The 25,805-nt window shown below is 34.4% G+C and overlaps 1 protein-coding gene across 1 annotated transcript in view; it reads left to right on the top strand.

The window, feature by feature from the left end:
- The window catches only part of st8sia4 (ST8 alpha-N-acetyl-neuraminide alpha-2,8-sialyltransferase 4), a 175,622-nt gene that overhangs the window by 9,739 nt on the left and 140,078 nt on the right, over nt 1-25,805 (top strand). The window contains exon 2 of the mRNA XM_028805290.2: nt 8,672-8,797. Within this exon, the coding sequence (XP_028661123.1) occupies nt 8,672-8,797 (126 nt within the window). The remainder of the gene's footprint in view (nt 1-8,671; nt 8,798-25,805) is intronic.

Below are 25,805 nucleotides of genomic sequence, written 5' to 3'. Positions count from 1 at the left end.
ATACTATACAGAAAAAAACCTTATCAGCAAAAAAAAGGTTACATTTACACATTATTTGAGTAAACTGACTAAAAAAGTAATACTATACCTCTTACTAGATCACAATCGAACACTTAACAGTATAAATATAAAAAAAATGTAAAAAAAAATCAGCAGTCTACTTTGTCAATAAGTGGAGCAGCTGGACTGGTAAAACAGTCAGTTCCAACATTTTAATGTGTAACATTCTTTCTGAGACATGCCTTTTAAATGTTTTGTACATGTAATCCTACTTTATTTTATTTTTTTGTTGTTCACATTTTTTGTATTGTTTAGTTTTTTGCAATCACATGTCTGTGAAGATGTATTGCTATGAACTGGATCATTATATAAACAAGGATTAAGCCTGCTGCTTTCTCCGTAAATAAAAAGTGCAGCTGATGAGTCATGAAGTAGTACTAATACTTACAAAACTTTTATTCATTAATGTCTGACAATTCCATTCAGCAATACAACATTTATCCATTTGTTACAATCATTTTTAATTTTTCATTTCTGTTCAAAGCTACTGAATTGTTTATTGACTATTTATCATTTTATTTATCCTTTTACCACACCTGGATGAGTGCAGTAGACTGACCAAGCTAGGTCAAAGGTGTGCAAAACAAGGGACAACCTATTTAGATTGGGGCCTCACAACAAGTGCTGAATGTCCCTGTGGTGAGCCCACCCAAACAATGGACCACATTCTCCAGGAATGTTCCCAAGGCCCTACATGTACTGATGAAGATCTTAAGGATGCTAATGACGCCGCTCTTACCTGGATATGGCAGTGACATGATAAGATATGATGATGACCATTTTATTTAGTCACAAATTATACCCTGGAAGTCTAACAGTGTATATGAGTGATAATATGTATTATACCATTCTTCATTACTTGTACTTATGGGCTAAGTAATGAGTGCATTCATTTTCTTTTGACTGCACTCATTTTTTTAACTAATACAATAATAGTTTTTTAGCTGACTTATATGAGCTTATTCAAGAAATCAGACTGTTTAGCGTCATAGGTTACATTTTATAAATATTTTATGTTTATCATTTACAATATATGTCTCCACTACAAAGAGGCTCAACAGAGAGGGTACCAGAAAATAGAAGAGGGAACGTCCCAACAGTTAACCTTAAAAACACTATATAAATAAAACAGAAGAAATGAAAAAATACACTTTCACTTTGCTGTGAGTGGTTTTAAGAAAAATATCAGTCAGTATATTGCAGAACACAAAACCTTACCTCCTCCTTCAAGGAGGAGGAACAGTCACTGAACAAAAACACAATTTCTGTCTGATGTCAAGTAAATAATTGCCTGCATCATGTGTGAACACACAAAAAAAATATTCACTGGTGCACTGTTCATTGTCACCAGAAGCTGATTTCATTTGCTCAGATGGCAGGTGGAATCCTGCATAGCATCGCAGGAAACATTTATGAAGGACTTCTGGGATTTATAAAAAGGTGGTTGCTGAAGCGCAATGAAATTTAAACAGTCAAGTACATTTGTATGAGTGATGGAAGAGAATCCTCTCTCAAGCTATCATACATAAAATTTTATTTAGCAAACCCTTTATAGCTTTGTCATTCTTTAAAGCATGCATTTCTTTATTTTGAGTGAGATGTTTTAAATTATAATCCTTAACATATTACTGATAAAAATTTTAAGTTTTTTTCTGTTTTATAGGTTTATATTGTCAGTATTGTCACATGTATAGAGAACAGTGAAATTCTTAACTTGCTTGTGATAATCAATGTCTGTTTTTAGAGTTCTTTGTCTAGGTTCATGCAGCAATTAATTTTGCGAAATTATAATTTATTTGTTAAACATAAAAACTAGATTGAATATCATGAATGTACAATTTTCACTGTCATTTCCGGATAAACTTTATATCCTTTATATCCTTCCATTTATTGAACATGACTTTTTTAGTACAGGGTTTCAGAGACCTAGAACTATCCCATCTTAATTTTTCTGCAAGATGAAAAACAGGACTGTATTAAATGGCAGTTCAGCACAGAACATATGCACACACCCATGTTGTTAGACTACTGTAGTTTACAACTGCTAATAAACTTAATATGAATACCTTTCATAATTTTTGTATGTGGTAATCTTAAAAATGTAATATATGGGAGATTTGAAACAACAGATAACTATATGTAGTTGAGCCATGTGTTTTCTTAACCCAATTAGTCCTGTGCAGTGCCATGACAAGCCCTAACACAGTTCTAGTATCATTAAGTGCAAATTCATCTGCAAATCTCCCCCAAATGGGATACCACCCCATCAAACTGACTGTCATACACACAAACACACTTATTTGTACTATGTTAAAAGCTAACGTGTTAGTTAGAGATGTAGCAGGAAACTACAGTTCATAAAGGATATTCACACAGACAAGGGGATAACATGCAAAGTTCAAACACACAGAAAGTAAACTAAAAATCTCACATAGTTTCCTGAACATTATAAGCAGCAGCATTAAGTAGTGTGCCACCCACATCAAGTAATATGATTATTATACAAATTGGCTGTTTGGCAGTAGTATTTAAACATTTCTAGAAATAGGCTTTACATTCAGATTTTAACAGTTGAAAGCAATTTCTAAAGTAAATGTACCTTTGCTGGCAGAAATATATAACCCTTATCTGTATATGCCTGTTATCAGTTTTCAGTAACTTTTTTAGCTTTTAGTTCACACATTGTGAATTACTTAAGATGACTCAGTGCTGTCATATTTCCAGTTAAAGAAGTATACTGAAATGTCATTCAAGTATTTTGTGGGACTATTGATGTCACAAAAAGTCTTGAATTGATAAGTAGATAAGTGATTTTTAACATTTAACATTTCAAATACTGTAAGGTGTTATTCCTCCAGTCTTTGGTTATGTCATTTCTAATGTGGACAGGAAAAAAAAGATATTCTTGGGCTAAGTCCAGACTGTAGAAGAATTTTTAAAGAAGTGTTTACTACTCCTTCTTGACAAATTAAAGCATGTATTTTACACTTGGGCAAACTAAAAATAAACATAGGAACACAAATTGAAAAAGACTTCAGGGAACAAATTGTTATCAGACAAGAGGTGGTCGTAGAAAAGAGTATTACAATTATAATTGTCAGAAATAATTTTTCAGGATTCAAATGGTAAACTGTGACCTCTAAGCCATGTGATTTGACTCAACAGGTGAAAAATATTTGGTGTGGTGAATACGTGAGCTTGTAGTCCAGGGTTTATGCAACATTTTTAAAATTATGTGTTGTGTTTGACATTTATGTGCTAGTTTAATCCTGACCAATGCTGCTGTTTTAATTTGTGTCATTCCATTGTTTATTATTGTAGCCTCCACATTAGTTGGTATAGTGAATTCAGTATTTAGTGTTCCTTCAATATAATTTGAGGGCCCTCCCCCTATGTCTGTATGGCCATTCTCTGTGTTACTCTGGTTCAATCCCACATCCTAAAGCCATTCCTAATAAACTATACGCGTCAGTGATTTTGGTGCATGTGTGTGCATGCTCAGCAGTAGAGCCTTGCCTTGATGCTGCTGGAATAGGTGATAGTTCTTTACAATCCTTTAAAATGGGTACAAAAATGGGAAGTTCCTAATGAACATGTGCTGCTTCTATTGAGCATGTGCAAAAACACTTAAAGGTTATTGGAATTTTTTTAACTGACTGATGTCATTTGTGATTGTATACTAGAGTTTTAAGGGTGTTCATTATTAGATAGGATATGAAGTATAATATGCGCACCACAAATATTCAGAATAATTTTAATGTAAAAACTAGGCATTTTTCAATAAAAACTCAGGTAATTGATTGATTGTTGTGCCACATTTGTATATTGGAAAACAGAATACTGGCACAGACAGGGTCAATAAAAGCCCGCCCTTGTTTTAATAATAACCACCAGCTGATGTTGCCAAGAACATCGCTTTTAATGGATCATGTCTACTGTGTTTCTTAGCATGTTTTTCTTGTTTCACATATATTAATACTATTTTTCATGTGACTTGATTATTATTATTTGTAATCAAGTTATGGTAAAATCAATTTATCTATTAGGTATGACTTATCTCATGTATTATATAACATAGACTTGTTGTTTTTATTTTCCTGTTCATTCTTAACATAAGTTAACATTGTTCATTAGTTAAATTCACTGGAACATTTAATGCTAGGGGCATTAAAGGAGCAAGGTGTATTTTGGAAATGCTGGCGCTGGCATACATATTAGTTTAGCTAAGGATAGGGTACCATTCCATTGCAAAGCATACTTGCACAAAGACCAACACTTACTCCATGGGTGCCAAGAGAGTTAGAGTTGCCAGTTAACCCAAAGTACATGTTTTAGGAAGTAGGTGAAATAAGGGGCTCTTATGAAAAATCCATAGAAATACAGGAAAATGGTGCAAACATCACCTAGACAGTGACCACTGCAACATCATGCTGCCCAAGTTTTGAATATGTAAAGAGAAATGGATACATCTTATACATAATTCGCCTGCCTCCTCACTCACTCACTCACGTCCGTCTGAAGCCGAATGCGCAATCGCCTTCTGCGGCAGCTGCCCGAAAAACCTTACGAGACCGGAATCCAACCCCAACATTGCGGTAGGCAGCGGATTTAGCCTACGCATTTCGGGATTATTATTCTGAAATCCCAAATCCTTCCGCCCAGGCGTAGGATATTAGCCCCGATCACAGCCAACCCTCACACTCAAAATAATATGTAAGAACATATTATTATTAAGTACTTTCAGTGGCAGGAATGACTCCACAGCCATCACGATCATTAGGATTATTATTCTGAAATCCCAAATCCTTTCGCCCAGGCGTAGGATATTAGCCCCGATCACAGCCAACCCTCACACTCAAAATAATACGTAAGAACATATTATTATTAAGTACTTTCAGTGACAGGAATGACTCCACAGCTATCACGATCATTACACTACTGTCGTCCGCAGATGTTGATGTGTGCGAAGCGAGGTACACATTCTAAGCCGCATACAAATCTCCACAGGTGGCGCGGTACGCATTGTAGTGTGCTGCCGCTGAGATCTGAGTAAAATAAAATGCTGCTGGCCTATTCACACCAAGCACTGAATGTTCACCACACAATCTGGAGTGATTTTAATGCCCCTTGCATCCTCGCCCTTTCAACACTGCTTATTCTCGCAACTTCGTGCCAATAGCCACAAAAATTCAAAGAGAAAGGCGACTTCGATTAAAGCTCTAGAGGCCTGAAAGGCGATTTCGACTACAGCTCGAGGCCTAATTACGCATTCTGATTCAATTACACATTTATTCAATACACCTATATCGGAGTCTTGAAATTATTACATGGAGAAACGTGGCTTTAACTGGATCTGCCAAAGGATACATTGTTTTCATACCGAGAATTGACTTGGCACCTTCAAATGTGGATCTCCCTTTTGTCTTGCGAAGACGACAATTCCCTGTCAAACTAGCATTCACCATGACTATAAACAAGTCACAAGGACAAACATTTGACATGGTAGGAATATTCCTTGCCGAACCCGTTTTCAGTTATGGTCAATTGTATGTGGCTTTTTCAAGAGTCAGAAGGGCGACTGATGTGAAGGTGCAAGTTAAAGATGGGCCACATCAAGGGAAATTACTACCAAACAAAAAATGTAGTATACAGAGAGATTTTGCAACATTAGTTGCATACTGACAGGCTTCCAGTATACAAACAAAAAACGTTGTCATAGATAGCATGTATTTTTTAAGTGTACAGTATTTTTTGCCGTGATAAAGTCATACATATCCCAAACCTCTTAGTTAATTATCATTACTTACATCACTTTCTTATTTATTTCTTACTTATCATTTGTTCTTCATACACTGCTGACACAAACTCGTGCCCATTTCATCTTACGTTGTCGAAACGGGCTTTTTGTCTAGAATGAAATAATTCACTGTATCATTACTTATTAATGAGGAAAAACAAAGCAAAAATATTTTATAAATACCATATACAAAATCTGCTAATTGGGTATTATAACCTTGATGGTGCTTTCATTACATTGAACTTTATTAATGTAGTAGATTCTATCATCTGTAGTGGCTTACAGATTGCAGGTGTATAGTAAAGTAGTTTTCATGTTTATACAAAGATTTGCACTCGGTGTGATGAGGAAGGATAGGATTAGAAATGAGTACATTAGAGGCTCAGGTCAAGTTGGACGGTTGGGAGACAAAGTCAGAGAGGTGAGATTGTGCTGGTTTGGACATGTGCAGAGGAAAGATGCTGAGTATATTGGGAGAAGGATCCTAAGGATAGAGCTGCCAGGGAAGAGGAAAAGAGGAAGGCCTAAGAGAAGGTTTATGTATGTGGTGAGAGAGGACATGCAGGTGATGGGTGTAACAGAACAAGATGCAGAGGACAGAAAGATATGGAAGAAGATGATCTGCTGTGGCAACCTCTAATGGGAGCAGCCGAAAGAAGAAGAAGAAGTGGTTGGAATACACACAGTTTAAATTGATGTTGCAAACAGAAGTGGTAACTTTGAGCTTTACTGCCCAAAGTAGTAGCCATTGTGTCTCAAAGATGTGCAACAGTTTCGGAAATAAACACTTCCTGTCATGACTCATTACATACCGCCTGCTTATCACTAATAAAATGGACTGGTTAGATGCAAAATGGCAGAGTCAAATTGTGAATTTGTGAGTAGGAGCTCCAGACAAGGATTGCTTTTCGTGAGAAATTGACCTAATACATATGAGTTAATGTTATTTATTTTCACAGTGTATCTGATACACTTAGAACTTTATGTTTTTCATTTTGCAAGGACAGTTGAATAATTTTTTTCTCACTCTTCTATTATTCTCATAATATTTTTTTTTTTCAAAAAATAGTGATCTAGTAGTAAACACTAGTTGGCAATCCTATCAAATAATTTTGTGATTACTATTCTGAAAATGTTGCTATTTACATTAAAATGGAAATTAAGAGCTTTCATTAGGAAGCAAAAGTGAGGTAGTTGTGTTTTTGTTATAAATTAGTATTGCAGAAGTTATTTCTTATCAGTTGTTTTTAGTGATTTGCATATTACCTGTAATAACATAGCACAGAACAGAATCAAATTAACAAATCGTTTACTTTTTAGTTTAACCTATAATTAATGGTGTAATTTATGAAACCAGATGTTGTAATTTGAATATCAACCAAAAAAAGTAAAAATAAGTGATCACTTGTTTAACTGCCTAAACTCAACAACAAAATTTTGTCACCTGAAAATTATGTACAGTATTTTTTTTTAAGTACAAGGAGTTTAGCGTGTGAAGGGTAGACCACATGTTAAGGGTTGGCCATTACATTTAGACATTACCCACATTTGAAAATTGTTTTTGATAAATCTCATAATGTCTTTTATTTGTGTTTATCTGGCGTGCAGTCTGCAGCTTCTCAGGAAAAGATGTTTTTTCTTAAATTGATTCTTTAAATGACTCTCTAGCACGTAGTGATCAGAAAGACATACAAAATAAACAATTGTGTACATTTTAATCTGGTTCACTTAAACAGGTAAACCCATGGAGGTAGACTTTTATACAAAAAATTTTAAGTAAAAAATTAATAAAAGTAAATGTGTGTGTATTCTTTAAAAATGTGTATTTTTTGGGAGCAGGTTATCTATATGTAAAATCGTTGTGTATTAAAATTATTAATATAGTAAAAGTCTTCTTGTATTGTTTCTAAAAATTAGGTGAATGTAGACATGCAGCATTTATGTCTGAATGCAATTCTTATATTTACTGAGCAGAACAAGCTATCACTGACAGGGTTAAGTAATGCTAATGGTTGAAGTGTATGCATTGGCTGTAATTACTCATGCTAGCATCAAAACAAGCAGAAGTAGTTCTTTAAAAAAGCCTCAGATGAAAGAATCATCCATCCATCCATTTTCCAACCCGCTGAATCCGAACACAGGGTCACGGGGGTCTGCTGGAGCCAATCCCAGCCAACACAGGGCACAAGGCAGGGACCAATCCCGGGCAGGGTGCCAACCCACCGCAGGACACACACAAACCAAGGCCAATTTAGAATCGCCAATCCACTTAACCTGCATGTCTTTGGAATATGGGAGGAAACCGGAGTGCCCGGAGGAAACCCACGCAGACACGGGGAGAACATGCAAACTCCACGCAGGGAGGACCCGGGAATCGAACCCAGGTCCCCAGATCTCCCAACTGCGAGGCAGCAGCGCTACCCACTGCGCCACCGTGCCGCCCTGAAAGAATCAACAGTAGAAAAATATAGTGCAAATGAAGCATGCGAAATTAGGTGGACTGCACTGTTCAATGCATGAGGGGGGTGTTAAAGTAATGTTGATTGTGTCTGAAAGTGTTAAGAAGTGCAGAATCGGACATCAGTGCTTCATGTGTTTCACATTTATATTGCAGTGGACATGAAAGAATTAACTTCTATATGAATAATACTTCCAGTTTCTGAAGCTAGGGAACAAGTGATATTACCAGAATGTAATTGTAGTATTTTAAGTGATATCATGCACATTCTGCACTGAAGAGTTGTGGAAAATACCACTGGTTTCTAAACGTACTGCATTATCTTTAAATTAATTCAATTTTATATGAAATTTCAGGGATGGCGAGCTTTGTCCGACCAGACTAATGGTAAATAATTCTGATAAAGTCAATGGAAGACAGGTTTTTCCACAACATTCAGTGGAAGGCTGGAAGATCAACTCATCTTTAGTATTAAATATTAGGTAAGACTTTAATTTTTTGTTTTAATTGTCTTACAACAATAGCTAATTTGAGACATTTCAATAGTAGCATTTTAGAATGTCACAAAAGACATAAACAGTCGGTAATAGTATATATATATTTATATATAATATATATATATATATATATATATATATATATATATATATATATATAAAAATTAAAGAAATTTAAACATCTAATATGCTATGTAAATATAAAGATACTTATTTAAAAATTTGTTTTTCCTGCTAATTTGGCTGACAGTTTAACTGTAAATAACTATTCTTTGAATTTATGAGTGATAATGAGTGACACATTGCAATTGTGGGGAGTGTTAGAATTTCAAAGTTGTAATTACAGTACACATATTTGAGTATGGACTGTGTTTAAGTAGACATGCAGTATAAGTGTTGACACGTGTACCATGCAAAACAGGTTGATAGGCTGGTTGCTTTACAGAACTAGCCTGTGCTTAATGAGTGTAATGTGCTGAAGATGTATTTGTGTCTTGTGATTGGATCATTTTCGGTCATTACAGATTTAGCATCTATGTTTTGTCTTTTATCCATTGTTCAGTACTAATGCGCCACTAAGACTAGGATAATGCAGTTATTCAAAATGGATGGATAGGTAAAATTGTTTTGCAATTAAAATCAATAGGAATATGTTATATACATATATATTATGTTTATTGTGATCTGTAGAGAGAATAAGGAGCAGGTTGAGGAGACCCTTAGGTGGAGATATTCTGTAGAGAGGAGAGGAATGAAGGTCAGTAGGAACAAGACAGAATACATGTGTGTAAATGAGAAGGGAAGTCAGTGGAATGGAGAGGATGCAGGGAGTAGAGTTGGAAAAGGTGGATGAGTTTAAATACCTGGGACAGTACAGAGTAACAGGAAATGTGGAAGAGAGGTGAAAAAGAGAGTGCAGGCAGGGTGGAGTGGGTGGAGAAGAGTGTCAGGGGTGGTATGTAATAGACAGGTATCAGCAAGAGTGAAAGAGAAGGTCTATAGGACACTAATGAGACCAGCTATGTTATATGGGTTGGAGACAGTGGCACTGACCAAAACACAGGAGACAAAGCTGGAGGTGGAAGAGTTAAAGACGTTAAGATTTGCATTGGGTGTGACAAGGATGGACAGGATTAGAAATTAGTACATTAGAGGGTTGGCTCAGGTTGGACAGTTTGGAGGCAAAGTTAGAGAGGTAAGACTGTGTTGGTTTGAACATGTTCAGAGAAGAGATGCTCGATATATTGGGAAAAGAATGCTAAGGGTGGAGCTGCCAGGTAATAGGAAAAGAGGAAGGCTTAAAAGGAGGTTTATGGATGTGGTGAGAGAAGGCATGCAGGTGGTGGGTGAAACAGAACAAGATACAGAGGACAGAAAGATATGGAAAAAGATGACCTGCTGTGACGACCCCTAACGGGAGCAAATGAAACAAGAAGAAAAGATATATTTCATACATTTATATACAGCAAAAAGCATATATATAGGAAAAAATTAAAATTGAGTTTTCATTGGATTCAAATTTCTTAGCATCCCTGAACATAATCTGACCCCATTCAGTGTCATGTCTGTATGTGTTTGTGAGTATTTGTGTCATGCCGGGAATATGTTTACATGATAACTCAAAAATGAATCACATGGTCTGAATGAATCTTTGCAGAGTTATCAGGATTGTAAAATGAGGGAAGCCTATTAAGTTTGAGCAATAATATTCTTGTACAATTTGTTCTACTGAGGTAACCATTTACACTTTTAGGTCTGTGTTGATAAACAGCTGACCAGCTCACCAAAGTTATATGGTCTTTATTTCTGTAAAATCTGACTTTTTTGTTTTTTTGCATTATCTTTAAATGCTAAGCATATATTTATAATTTTTATTTATATGTAATGTTCTGGTACGGCAAAAATACATTTGTTACTCATTTACTATTATGTATAAAGATGTTAACATACACTTCTTTTGGTCTCCATAACACTTAACAAAGCATCAGTCAGTCAGTCAGTCATTTTCTAAACTGCTTTGTCCTAAACAGGGTTGTGCTTGTTGAAGCCTATCTCAACTAGATTAGGATGCAAGGCAGGAACAAATCCTGGACAGGGTGCTAGTCTACCACAGTGCGAACACACACACAAACACACTAGGGCCAATTTATTATCGTCAATCCACCCAAATTGCATGTCTTGGACTGTGGGAAGAAACCAGAGCACCCAGAGGGAACCCACGCAGAAACGAAGAGAACGTGCAGACTCCACAGAGGAAGGACTCAGGATGCGAACTCTTACTGTGAGGCAGTAGTGTTACCACTGAATCACTGTGCTGCCCCTATGAAGCATCAATAAAGTGTTTATTCATCTCTGCAATTTGACCTACTAAGAAAACTTCACTTTGAAGTGGTCCAACTTGGCTTAACTGTGATTCATTTCTCTTGATATTATATATTTATTTGAATCATTCATAGTAACAAGCAATTTTACCATCATGTCATTATGCCACACTGAACAAAGATGAATAGCCTATTTACTTATGTTCTAAAAGTGTTATGAAGATGAAAAGAAACCTTTGTAAAGGTCTTGTTACATAAACATTAATGAGTAATAGATGCATTTTTGTAGTGTTACTCTATGTTGTGCTGTAAGAGACAAAAAAGGCATAAAACTGGACCTGCATTCTCCATAACCATGTGCTTTATAATTTATGAAGGTTATGTTTACATGCTGAGTGCTTCATGATTTAGAAAAGAGCACTGGAGTGATTGATAGAGAGAAAGAGAAAAGTGTTAACATTTTTAATTGAGGGGGCTTCATTATGGAAAAGACAAACTGCATTATTCTTAGAAACAAAAGGTTTAAAAGGCATTTTCGTTACACTTAAGAAATGAGTTGGGGGGTGGGGCTGTGACATAAGAGGCTGCAGAATAAAAAAAAAAAAATTAAATAAAATTAAATATGTGACACAGAAAATCTATGTTAAATCCATACATATAACCCATACCTTGTATCATCGATCCTGTTGACATACATAAAGTGGTTTCATTGTTTGAGAAAAGAGATCATTTATACCATTAGAAGATAGTTATATTGACAGAGGAAGTGAGCAGAAGAAGTTGATTCATTAATTACTTAGAATTACTAAGAATTTTTGTTGTATCCATAGAATTTAGATTTGTTATAGATCTGCAATTGTGCTCTGTATTACAAAAGAAATTATAGCTTTTTTCATTACTTACCAGAGGAAAATGGGTAAAGTGAGTTCATTTTGAAGTTATTAATTTTTGTAAACAATATAACACCTATTTATTAGCATTCATTTCTTAATGTAAAGATTATTGAAAGTGCCTGCATGGCTTCTTACACTCAGTTGATTTCACAGAGTTTGAGAATTACGTAAAAAAATTCTATTTTGTCTGCAAATTTCTGTGTATTTTGTATTTCCATTATGAAGAATAATGAATTAAACCATTTACTTGCTTATTATGTAAGTCTTATTATTTTCATTATTTGTTTATTGTTACTTGTGTTGACTGGTAAAACTGTAAAACTCTAACTCCTGTTAGAGTCTGTGTATAACTTGGACTTACTGATTTAGGGAGCTGTTAATTTAGGCAAGCTTGATTATGTCTTATGGTTGCTTGCCTCACATCAACATGCCAATTGAGATCATCTTAGACTACCCTTCTCATGGACTCACTGTACTTACCTTGGCCAATATTTAGTTAGCTTTGTAGCTCCTACTCTTGACGTTTTCTTAAGATTTGTATCTGAAATTCCACAAGATATCACCTTCAAATCCTGATTAAAAATTCAAATTTTATGTTTGAGGTTTTAATTAGTTATTCCCATAACTATATTCATTTTTGAATATTGTTTATCTGCTGTTAAATCGTGTGTTTTCATATCATACTCAATATATATTTATCAGTTCATCTTCATACTGTAGATTCTTTTTGTTGTACTGAATGATCTTACGTATTTTTTCATTACATTCTGCAGCTGTTTGCTCTGTAAAGTTCATTATGATGGTGTGATCCGTGAATGCTATGGGAAAAAAAAACTTTGATGGATTGATTGAACCAAAACTGGCAAGCAGCTTATCTAGAATTACCCTGTTAGTATGTCTCTGAACATATTTACTGTACTTTATTGCTCTGTTGGAATACTTCAAGGTAGTTCATGACAAGGTGTTGGAGACGTCCTGCAGTCAATATGTTTATTTCTTTTCAACATGTATTTGACATGTAATAATATTGCTCAAGCCACTGTAATTTTTGACTTTGCATTTTTAAGTCTTTAGAACTATGCTTTATATTTAAAAAAATAATGGATGGACTGGGGAAAGTTGCCTGCCAAGGATAGTTTATACCCTGGTATGATAGGTGGCAGTGCTTCTCTGGCATGGGCTCAGTTTGAATACCCAATTGTTGCATGCAACTTGTAGTTGAGAATGGCAGCCCTATTGGGGTCCCTGGGTGCTGAGAGAGCTGCACTGCCACCTATCATACCTTACTCTACTGCTTCATGGAGGTTCAGCGTAATTTGGAGATGCTTTCTGGGTCCGATGTTGTGGCACTGGAAGTGCTCACAGGTCCAGCATGAAAAAGCCACCTTACCTCACTTGGGGAGTCAGAATTGGGAATGGAGTAGGGTCACAGTCATCTGGGGAGGTATGGAGGAAGAAAGAAAAGAGAACAAGTAAAGAGATGTATTGTGCAGAGTTTGAGTAAAAAGCTGTTTTAAGATACTTTCTTAAATAAACACTTTATTTAAACCCAGGACGTGTTGGTCTGGTTGTGCCAGGGGTTTGAGGCTTCATGATGCCCCCTACTGATGACTCAGCTTACCAGTCAACCTTTATCTCCATTTTCATCAATAAGTCATAAGCGCTGTATGGTGACTAAAAGAAAAAGACTGTGTATACAAGTGTCTAAAAAGGTTTGTCATTAGAGTTGTGAGACACAATCTACATGACAGAGTAAAAACATCAATAATCTAAGTCTTGGAAGAACTTGAGGTACTGCTACTGCTTCAGTGGGACAGAATGTTACAGAAAATAAGGAGATAAGTTGAATCCCTGTTGTTGGATAAATAAAATGTTTGTTCCATAATATATAGTATACTTTTTAAATTCGCGGCTTATAGTCTTTAGAGGTAAGTTCAATTTCTGATTCTCAACACTACTGTAGGTAAAAGAATTGGCTTCAGCATAGTGCTTTTAAAGATATTTTACTGTTATGTTCATTGCCAGACAGTTAGTTTTTTGCAAAATCCCAGTCATGTGCTTAAAGTGAAAAAAATAAACTTACTGTATTGTCGAATGGCAAGTTTTTTTCATCAACTTCTTCAGTGTCTTTTGAAACACGTTGCCTTATTGGTCTCTGCCAGGAAGTTAGTGTATTTTGAAAGGCATTGGCTGTGTACTTGTTACCCGGCACATGTGTTTTCCTTAGAAAAGTTAATACATTCGCAAACATTATGGGAAGAGCTGATGTTTCATTTATTACTTTACTGCCTATGGACAGTAAAAACTAATTTATGTTGCCTAATGTACATTATCCTAGTTTTCTTAGTATGCTTTTGTTAACTAAAAGTTATCATAACATAAAAAATTTATATTTTCAGGTTTTCTTCAAGTTTAGCTCTAGTAATTTGATTTAATTTTATCTTAGTAGATCATAAAAACATTATGTCAGCTGTGGTGCTTCATATTTTGGTTTACTCTGAAGGTATGAGTGAATCTTGAAACCCAGCACTATTTTAAAACAGTTTACATAGGTGTTCCCTTAATTTAGTAATTTGTATGTTTATCAGAAAAATATGGAGTTTCTATAAATAGTGTACAATTCTATCCTAATATATAGTCAAATTTTTTTATGACTACCTGAGAAGCTTTACAACCACCTTCATTTTAAAATTATTTTCCTGATTCTGGCACATACATATTGCCCAAAATTTTGAAACCAAATGCATTGACTACTTTGTCTGATAAATTTCATCTTTCTTGCGAAAATCTACCTACATTTTTGTGTGTCTTCTTCGTTTACTGCTTTCAAATTTAAATTCTACTGTGTCAGAGCTTACCTGCTAGAAATTACTTTTGTTAATTAAATTTTTATACATTGTTAACAACTTGTGTCTTGCTAGCAGCATCCTTTTTACAGAAGTTCCATATTTAAAGAGGTTCTGTAAAAAGCCATATTTCCCCTTGGGAACAAATAATTTTCTATCTGTTTAACTTGTTAACATCATCTACAGTTTTCAAGCAGGTACTGGATATTGTGTTACAGGAAGCTCTCAGCTTACAGTGGTCTTTGATTGTTGTCTGTAGACATTGAAAAATACATTCAAGCCCAACTTTTTCCATTTCAAGTGAATTTCAAGTAATTTTCATCTAGAAATGTTCATCTTTTTTATTTTAAACTGATGCAAACTAGTTTTGATGTGGATGAATATGCAGAAGCCATTACAAACAATGAGGAATAGTATTGCACACTACAGACTTTATCACCATTTTCAATCACTTTGTGTTTTTGTGTACACGTCACTGAATATAGTTGTCAGCACTCTTGGCTGCATAGTAAGCTCAGTCACATGTAAGAAGTTCAACCAACAGTGGTGGTGTGCTGGAGTGATAGGAGCCCCGACTTGTATTTGTCCTAGCATCCTAAGTAAGCATCCTTTCTGTGTTGTCTTTGGGAGTACAGCTCTTGGGAGGAGGGGGTGAGATTTAGCAATCCCTCAGCAAATTGAGCACATTTCTACAAAAGGGTTAATCATAAATTAATGGTGGGTTTTCTTACCATTTTATGTCTTTTCTAACTATATGAAGTACTGTATCATCAAAAATTGTAGGGTGTTTAAGCATAAGGTCAAATACAAACACAACTGTGGACCACTTTAGTTTAAATTATTTGTGTTTTGTCATGACAAAAATATTGAGTCATAGTCATTTTATTAATATGCTTGAATATGCTTGAAACTATTTTCTGTAAAATAAAAATTTTCCTGAAATGTTCAATAAAGGAATTTTTTAGAGTACGTTCAGACTTTAATGCCCACATTCTAAATCCTGATTTGTTTGTAACTCAGCACTGTACCGTTTAAAATTCACTTTATTAAAGTGACAGTTGCACAAAGTCATTATCTCCATAGACCTCCCCATTATATTCAGTATGCAGGTGCAGAATGCATCATACTTAAATCATTTATTTGAGTGATATACAATCAGCCACAAGAGGGGAATCTAATGTGAAAACACTAAGCAAACTTCCTGGTTTTAGCATAAAAGTAAACACCTCATACATCCATAAATAAAAGGCCTGGGTCTGCAATAAACAAACTTAAAAAATACATTTATATAAATTCACTCTAAAGGAACATAGTAGTTAGTGAGAAAAATAGTATAGAGGAATTGTGGGTAGAGTGGCTGAAATAATTATTTTAAATTTGTAGAAGTTTCTTTCTTCTACATTTTTTCTATGTAGACTAACAAAGCAGTATGTGAGCATTAATTTATTGTTGACTTCTGTTCAATTGTCTCCATCTTTTTTATGGAAAATTGCATGTGGTGCTGTTATAGTAAAGAAAACGTTTGCTTAATAGCAGAATAATTGTTCGAGGCAATACTCAAAATGTAAACATGGAAGTCATGTTTAAACATCAATACAGCTCATTTCAAAAATATGCATATCTGTGGAATTCAGGCATGAAATACTATATTACTTTATTTAAAATCCCATTAAATATGCAGGCTTGGGCATGGGCAGGAAGCCAAAAGACTATAATGCTACTTAATCATAGTTATTTATGTTAATCCAGCAAAGGTAATACTTGTTTGTGTTTTTTGTTTGTTTATCAGTTCAGACCACTTTGACTCAGTTAAATTTCCTGCTAGGTAGTTTTACTAATGAAGCAGTCGTTTACCTATTATGGTACTGCACAGTATGTTACAGCAGTTAAAATCCTGGCAGAGATTTGCAGCCTGCTTACCAGCCATAAACAGGTGTGTGGTTTGCTGCAAGAAAGATAACTAAAAATATTTTGAAAAAAAATGGCAACTAGGAAAGAGGTATAGGCCGTGTAACATTGTATTTAAGGTGGGGTAAAATGCTGCTTTACTACTTGGTCAAACATAGTAGATAAAAAAGCAGATCAAAGCTTGATTCCAAATTCCAAGTCAAAATCGGGCCATATGACTACTGTGAAAAATGACTGATGAAGATAGTATATGTGTGAATAAGTTATTCTATCAGTCTGCATTTAGAATCAATCCAAAATATTGTATCAATATAAACAATCCATTGGTTTGGCACTGAGATTTTAAATTTATTTGAACATTTACAATAACATTTGCCACATTAAAAATTACTTGGAAATAACCTCTTTAAATTTCTCTTCTTGAGAAGTGGGAGGAAAGCACAGCTTTTTAATGTAGTTGGAGCAAATAGCTGGAACCTGCATGTGTATTTTACTCAATAGCAGAAAAGATGGCATGTGGTAAATGGTACAATGCTAGCTTATGGAAATAATTTTGAGATGACTAACTGCTTGTGCTTTTTCTGCTTTCTTTAAAATTTGGAAGAAAATTTGTTGTTTATAAATGTTTGAAAGCCATAGCAGAGGCTATGCAAATATTTTCAAATTTAATGTTTTACTGACTTTCTTAAAATAGGCATGTAGTGTTGTCTGTCAGCACTGGACTTTAAACCACAATGTACCATTTAAATTTGTACCCATCTCGTAGTGCGATATTGAGAATAATCCTCAACCTGCCTTTGTTCAAATAGTAAGACAAGAAGAAATTAATTCAAACAATTTTACTATAACACTGTACTTTTAAAATAGCTTCAGTTGTGTTCATTATAGAAAGGGTACACACAAAATAAAGGTTTTTTGTTTGTTTTCCAGAAAACAAGTTAGTCAATCATTTTAAAACCTGCTTTGTCCAGATTAGGGTTGTGGGGGTCTGCTGGACCATAACCCATCTAGCATAAGGTACAAGGCAGGAACAAACCCTAGGGCCAATTTAGGATCACTAATTAACCTAACCCGAATGTATAAGTAAAAATATAAAATGTATGACAAGTTAAAAAAGCTTTAACAACCTTGTACTTTCCTTACTCTTTCTTGTTATAGTATCAAAACATCATGTATTTTACTGAGATCCTTTGATCTACTCGCACACTCACACATACACACACAAGTGTTAATGTCAAAATAACAGCTAATTTTCCTTGTGCAGGAAAATCATGTATTGAATGCAGCCCTAAGTTAGATAGATGCATAATATATCCACAGTAATTGAACTTGCATAGATTTCTATATGAGCAGTCTGCCCCTCATGTAAATGTCAATCAATCAATCAAATTTTTGTATATAACTTGTTTTATAATTAATATTATCACAAAACAGCTTTTGCAAATTACTGAGTATTAACCACTAATATAAGGTCTAAGATATTGGGGGCAAAGAAAATTTCTTTACACTATACTAAAAATAAACCAAAAACCCTTGGGCCAGCACCAGATACTAAACTGAACAAAGTTTTAAAAGTTAAATTAAAATTGTCTGTATTGTTTCACACAAATTAAAACATATATGCAATAGGAACATTTTGAAAGAAAATGTGGAGGAATTTGAATATGTAACTATAGACTTGACTAAACAAAATAGCCTAGAGACTCATGCAGGAAAGATATTCCATAAATATGGTATGTCATAAGAGAATGCTTTATTGCCAGTTAATCAAAGCATTTTTTTTAATACGTACAGGTTAGGGACTTATGAAAATTGTGGGTTCGCTTCCCAGGTCCTCCCTGCGTGGGGAGTGCTTTGAGAAGTGTTATATCAGTGTGAAGAATTATTATTATTATTATATGAAAATTACCTATCCTCTGTTATTATTTATTATAGAAATTATAGTTGAAACAAAGATATAGGTAGTACTTTTGAATTATGTTAGTATTTCAAAATAACACATCTCTAGACAATATAAGATAGTGTTGGGAATAGAACCTTTCAATTAGATTTCTGGGTAATTCATGGGAGTCAGCACTAGATAAAGTACACCCTTCCTATGTCTACATCAGATTCAATCTCACTCAACTTAAAATCATATATCATACACATTTGTTTTGACTCAGACTTTGCAAATTATAATAAAGTCAAGAAACTACTTGTAAGAGATGCCTTCAAGTACCTGTTTCGCTAGGTGGCCTGTTTTAGTAATGTCCTCTATATCAGACAGTCTTGGGATCACAGTAATCCCTAACCCACTTACAGCGCTGTTTGGAACAATATCTAATGGGACATTACTGCTTAATAAACAATTTGTTGTGGTACCTCTTACTATAATGCTAACACATTTTATCTTGCTCCGCTACAAGAATCTTAACTCACCTACGATAATGTAATGAGAAAATGATGTTCTATTTTACTTAAAAATCTGAAAAAAATAAAATTCACTATGAGAGAAAAAAATAAGAAATGTTTTGGTATCTGGCAGGTTATTATCAGTGTCCTTAATTAACTGAACATGGTGAACTATGTTGAAGGTATAATCAAGTACAACAATTTACATAGTGTTTTTATATGTTTGCAGCTAAGAGGGTGTGGAAGCTGATACATTTCTTTCATACATTATTACACAGTAATAAATGAAAACATTGGAGTTTCAGTACAAGCTGTCCAAAAGGTCTTTAAATGAAATGATATAGATGTAAAAAATTTTGTATTACCGTTCTTTCATTCAGTTAATACAGTGGAATGTGGCTGAGTTCAGTTGAAGAATATCACAACACAATGCAAACAATATATATTACATATTTATAATTGTTACCTATAAAAAACACTGACCAAAAACATTTATATACTAAAAAAGCAACTGCACACTTCAGAATCAGTAAACACTAAGTTAATAAAAATGAAAATTATACATATCATTATCCTATAGCAACGTGATGGTTATCTGTCTAGTTATTTAGCATGTTTGTTGATTTTCCTAAGAGATTAACCATTAGCACACTAAACATGACATTTGTTATTAATTAGCGTTAATGATTTTAACATTCCTTTATCAACAATAATTATCATTTCTTTAATCTTTTGTAAACAAATATGTTTTTCATAAAATATTAATTTGGTAATGGTTTATTCCACTTTAGCTTTATAGTTGGAACTTTTAAATTATCTGATTCAGTGACAGCTGCAAATACAGAATGCATATGAATGCAAATATCCCTTTATAAAAGATTGCATTTTTGAAAATTAATCATTTAAACTTGAACTGCACAGCCAACGTACGTAAACCATTCTGGTTTTATAAACACTCTGTTGCAATGCAATGCAAGCCATCTGGTTCCTCTTTTTTTTTTTTTTTTTTTCCAGCACATGGATAATGCTGATTCAGTGTTTAGATACTTGAAATTCTGAGTTGTTGATTTTTTTTTTACTTTTTTATAGTGATTACTGATAAGAGTTTTATGAAAATTATCTTGGGATATTCGGCAAATGCAATTGAGATTCCACTAATAATTTTATAAAATAATGGGGAATGGTACATTTAGAGATGCCCTATGATGAAGTTGTTAGCATTGCTGCCTCATACTACTAGGACTTGGAGTCAATTTGATTACTTTGTGGACTGTACACGTTCTAGTTGGTCTGGGCTTTATTTGGTTAGTGTAATTTCTTATGACATCTGAAAGACATTCAGATTAGGGTTTATCACTGACTTCAGATTAGCTCCTGGCACAAATATGACCAGTGTGGAAGCTGGCCCGGACACAGATAGGTGGACAGCAATGTTTCACCCAACACACGTTTATTATACATAACTATTTACACGGTGCAGCACACAACCCCAGACAACTTCCCCCAAAAGTCCGGCTTCTCACTCAATGCCTTTCTCTTCAGGCTGCCTTTTTTCCTCTCCTCCTGAGCTCTGTCCTTCTCCTCTCCCAACTCCAGCCACTGAACAGAGGGAGGCAGCCCCTTTTATAATCACTCGGATGTGCTCCAGGTGCCTCCCGATAATCTTCCACCGGCACTCCCCAGTGTGGCAGAAGTATCCGCTGCACACCCGGAAGCACTCCAGGTGTCCCTGGTTGTCTTCCCCCCAGCACTTCCGGGTGTGGCGGAAGTGCTGAGGACCAGGGCTCTCCAGGCATTGGGGTGCCCCCTGGCAGTGACCACGGGCCCCTACAGGGTTGAGCTTCCAAGCTCAGTTCCCATGGTCCCCAAAGCCACCAGGGCAGTTGCCCCCTCGTAGTCTGGAGGAGGCGTAGGCCCTCCTCCGGTCCCCCTGGGCGTACTGGCTGTACCACCCCCAGCCACTCACCACACCAGTGACCAACTGTCATCCATTTAAAGTTTGTTTTGACTTTGTGCCTGATGCTGGTGTTTACCTTCCTTTGCCCCATAGTACAGAACTTGAGTTTGAGAATGGATGGGGGTGCAGTCACAACATGCTTGAATTAGTTAGCTGACATATTTGCAAAAATATTTTCTTTGTTTTGACTAAAGGTTAGTTAGTTCCTGCATCATTCATAGCTTTCTGCTTTGGTTATAATTTGGTATTCTTGAAATTGTATTGTAATGGAATGTACTGAATGAAAAGCTACTTGTAGACAAAGAAATCAAAAGGTTTTAATTAAAAAAAGTTACCCTCGCTATTAAAACATTAAATACATCATTAACTTGTTGCTGTTACCGCTTTGTTTCACAATGGACATAATGTAGATTTAGTTTCCCCAAAATGTAGCATTTTGGATTTTGACAATTTTACTTTTTCTTTTTTCCAAAAGATCCTTTTCCAAATATTTATTTTGACATATACCTTGGATGCCTTGCTTCAGATTCTGTGTGGATTGGTTTATTGCCACACAGTCAAAGTGTGATTTAGAAAGGATTTTGTTTGTACTGTATTGTGCATATTTTAAAGTGCACTCAGTGACTTAAACTTTTTCTGTTTATCTCATCGTCTGTGATTTTAAGTTATATTTCTGCAGAGATATTTTCAAAATGTCTTGGTCGTTCTGGTTGACTGAAAATAATTGCAAGATTTAGAAGCCTTATTTATTTTGCACTTATATAAAATGTTGTTAGTGCACACAGACATAATTCACTTAACTTGTGTTACTAGGCAATTTTGTTTACATGTGAATTTAATTTTGCCATGACCAAATAATCTGTAATAACGTAATCCATTTTTTAGTTTATGATATCTTTTTGTTGATGTTAATTTTATTTTATTGATATTAGTATTATTCACTCTAAATTTTAAGCTTTGAGTAGAAGTTCAGTTTAAATATGGATATGGCATATTTCAAATAATGAACAAATTGTGGGTGAAAATACTTTGGCAAGTAATTTGCTTCTGACTTCATGCCACTTAGTACTGTTTAACTGTGGAAGTTATCCATAAAACCACAGTATTCTTTACTAGATTTTTAAATCCCCTGCCATAATGAATGCAGTATGTGAACGTAACTGTTGAATATATGTCAGATATGTTGTATACTGTGTTACTAACAAAAGTGCAAAAATATTAATTTTGTGAATCCATTCTTATGATAAGCATTACTGTGTCCTGGTACTTGTGGGAGACTATGAGCTCTGTTACATAACAAATTATGTTTTACATACTGTAAATGGATTCAAAAATGCAGTACTAAGGTGCAGTTGTATCTTTTACATTTTAACATATATAAATTTGGTAAATTGGCATTTGTTCTTTTTTCCAGTATGCCATTAACTGAAGAAAATCAAATGTTAGCTTGAACAAACATAATTTTATTACTTTGTTTTGCATGTCAAAACAGCCTTGACCTTTTGTTGCTTGCCTTCATCTGATATTCTTCTTTTTCTTTTCATTTCAACACTTGTTTCAAGCATAGAAAAATAAGTCATGTTAGAAAACAAACTCTGAGTTATTTTAGCACTAGTACCATTGACACAAAAAACAAATCGCTTTAGTGCAGGTCACTAGCTTCAAATTTCTCATGTGTAGAATGGCTGTATACTTTTATTTTTCCTCAAATGCAAGGTAAGTTGTTTTTTAAATCACACTGCAGTGAGTGCACTTGCTGTTATAATTGCACTGCAACAAGCAGTGTCTTAGTTCTCAAAATCATTCTATTATATTTTTATTTATTAATGAAATTTACATTATAGTGAATTAGTGTTACAAACAAGGCAAAACCTGAGAATAAGCTAAAATATATTGCCTTACAAGGTTAAAGCAATCATTAAATTATGTTCTATGTGTAGCTGTAAAATTATTGACTCATTGAAAAATATACATATAAGCATTTTTGTTGTATGTATTGCTTGATTATTTTTTTGGCTTTGATTTAGACTCTTATTTTTTTTTTCTCTCTTTATTTTATTAGGTTACTAGATCAATCAGAAGAGTCAATTATAATTATTTGTGGTATATCCCTTTACTCTGCACTGTTGCACACATCCATACAGCAATTATATCAACCACTTTACAGTTTAGGGTAGTGGGGAGCTGAAGGCTATCCTAGTAGCAGTATGCCTAAGACATAAATGAGCTGTGGATTGGTTGCCAGTCTATCACAGGTGACATTGCTGAACATATAGAGTCATCTGCTAGTTAAAGACAAAGCATGTCTGTGGTTTGTGATAGAAAATAAAATTTTATACTGAAAAGCATGTGATGAAAGAGAGACATGAGTGTAGAAAATGGATAGATGAATACATTAAATGATTAATTTTATGATTGTAGAAAAGAAAACTCATAGATTGTTACTCCAATCCATACACCACTTAGCAGAGTTGTCTAGGGAACCAGAGTTGAATGTATCTGTAATGAGAGTGGTTTTTTTTTAAATATAATTAAGCACTTAAGTACATACCATCACAAATTTCAAGTACTGCTGCCCTCTGCCATTTAGTACTCTTTATTACATGTGTAACCTCTCCAGATTTGATATCAATTAAATAATTAATTCAAAATATCAAATTTAAATTAGTGAACATGTAATTTTATTTTTGCTTAACAGTGCAGATAAGAATAAGTAAGGTAATTCATTCACTTTAAACATCTTGGTTTACATTATAAATTTTGATTTGCTACATTAACCACATGTACTACTTTTTAAGCAATAATATATCATGATTCATGGTATTGTTCCAACTGGTTTGTATTTAAGTAACTGTGATTGTGCTTTTGATAGAGGATATCTTACAGCATGAAAAACTACATGTTTTGATTGTCAGTAGTAATACTAGTGCTTTAAAGATCTTAATTTAACATGTTTGTCCATTTTCATGTCAATTTGTCCTTATACGGATAAAGGAAATGAAAAAAAACAAAATGGTAAAGGCAAGTCTAGTTTTTAGAGAAACATGTAAATGTCGAAATAATGATGAAGAAGAATTTTGTAATAATTTTGGGAAATGAATGTTACATTTTTTTCAGGAGCCATTGCACAATATTTTTCATACAAAAAGCATAAGTTAAATCTGTCTAAGGAAGACTTCAATGTGCAAAACAGAATACATTTTTAACAGGGAAAGCAATACAGTGCACTTTCATTTTCTTATTTAAATCTAATGTCCTAGTATAATGATACACTAAGAAAATAATTAAATTATGCATTTTTTTAGAAGTATAGTAAAAGTAACAATACATTTGAATAATAGAAGTGACATTTGATAAAAGTGGAAGTGTCAAGCAGCTCTTGGTGTGAACTGATGCAGGACATTGTCGAATAAGCTTTTTGAGAATTTAACTACTTCTCACCTTATTGCAGACATCAAAGTGTTGTGCAAGAGGTGAGAGAGTCTGAGTTTTAATGTCTTCACATAGACTTTTAAGGATATTTATAAGATAGTTTAGATGAAGTTTTGTATCTCTAAGTACAAAACATACTTCACATAGTTGGTTTATTCCACTGCACTGGATTAAATGTGATTTTACTGGCCAGATAATAGGTACAATTTATATCTAAATATCAATAGTAATGTACACTGACCAACCATTTCATTAGCTATAGCTGACCAATTTACCCACTTATCCAGGGCAGGGTAGCAAGGATCAAGATGACCTTCATATTTAAATGTGTATCATTTCATTGTATCAATGAAAGTTTCATATGTGCAGAAGATACTATTTAAAGCAGCTAAGAAGGTGCCAAAAAACATGTTTTACTGCAGTACAGAGGAAGAAAGACTAAGACTAAAGACTTAAGCAGCTTGGAATGCTGCATGGTAGTAGGTGCCAGATGCACCAGCATGAATGGACTAGAAACAGCAACCCTTCTGGTATTTTTACACATAAAAGTGTCATGGATATATTATAAATTATGCACTGAGTAAAAAGAATCCAGCTAGCAGCAATTGTGTCATTGGAGACAGACCATTGATGAAAGGGGCAGATGGAGGCTGACAAAACTTGAGCATAACCATTTAAGCAAAGTTTTGAGTTTTAATCAGCTCAAGAAATCAATGGCATTAAGGAGGTAGAAGTGGGCAGAGAAAAGTCCTGAAAACACTTCCACAAAAGTAAGAGAAAGATCCCCCATATTAGTGATGGAGCAACTTAGCATGTCATTGTAAGGAGATAGAGCACCTACAAAGCCAAAGGCTCTATCAAAAATGGTGATTCAGAAGTGACATTTACAATGTACCATTACAGCAGAAAAACCTGTAGCATGCTAGAGACTTAAGAACTCAAAAGGTGCTAGCTATTCCTATATTACAAAAGAAGGACCACCTGACATGTCCCCTAATTTGAAAAACTGGTACCTGGCTGTCCATTGTATGGACAGTATAATCAAGCTGCAGTATACTGGGTTAAAGTCATTACATGAAAAGGATGGGCCATAGCATAATTATTCAGTGTCATGATAAAACTGCTTGGAGTGACTAAAATACAAAATAACTTATTATTACTTTTATTATTTTGTATTACCTAAACAATGTACATCATTCCTTAAAACCTCTAAATTGTGGCTATGTTTAATTGGGAATTTGA

This window comes from Erpetoichthys calabaricus, chromosome 7 (genome assembly GCF_900747795.2).
Source record: "Erpetoichthys calabaricus chromosome 7, fErpCal1.3, whole genome shotgun sequence".
NCBI lineage: Eukaryota > Metazoa > Chordata > Cladistia > Polypteriformes > Polypteridae > Erpetoichthys > Erpetoichthys calabaricus.
Note: the sequence above shows the minus strand (reverse complement) of the source record. Positions and strands in the feature narration are given on the sequence as shown.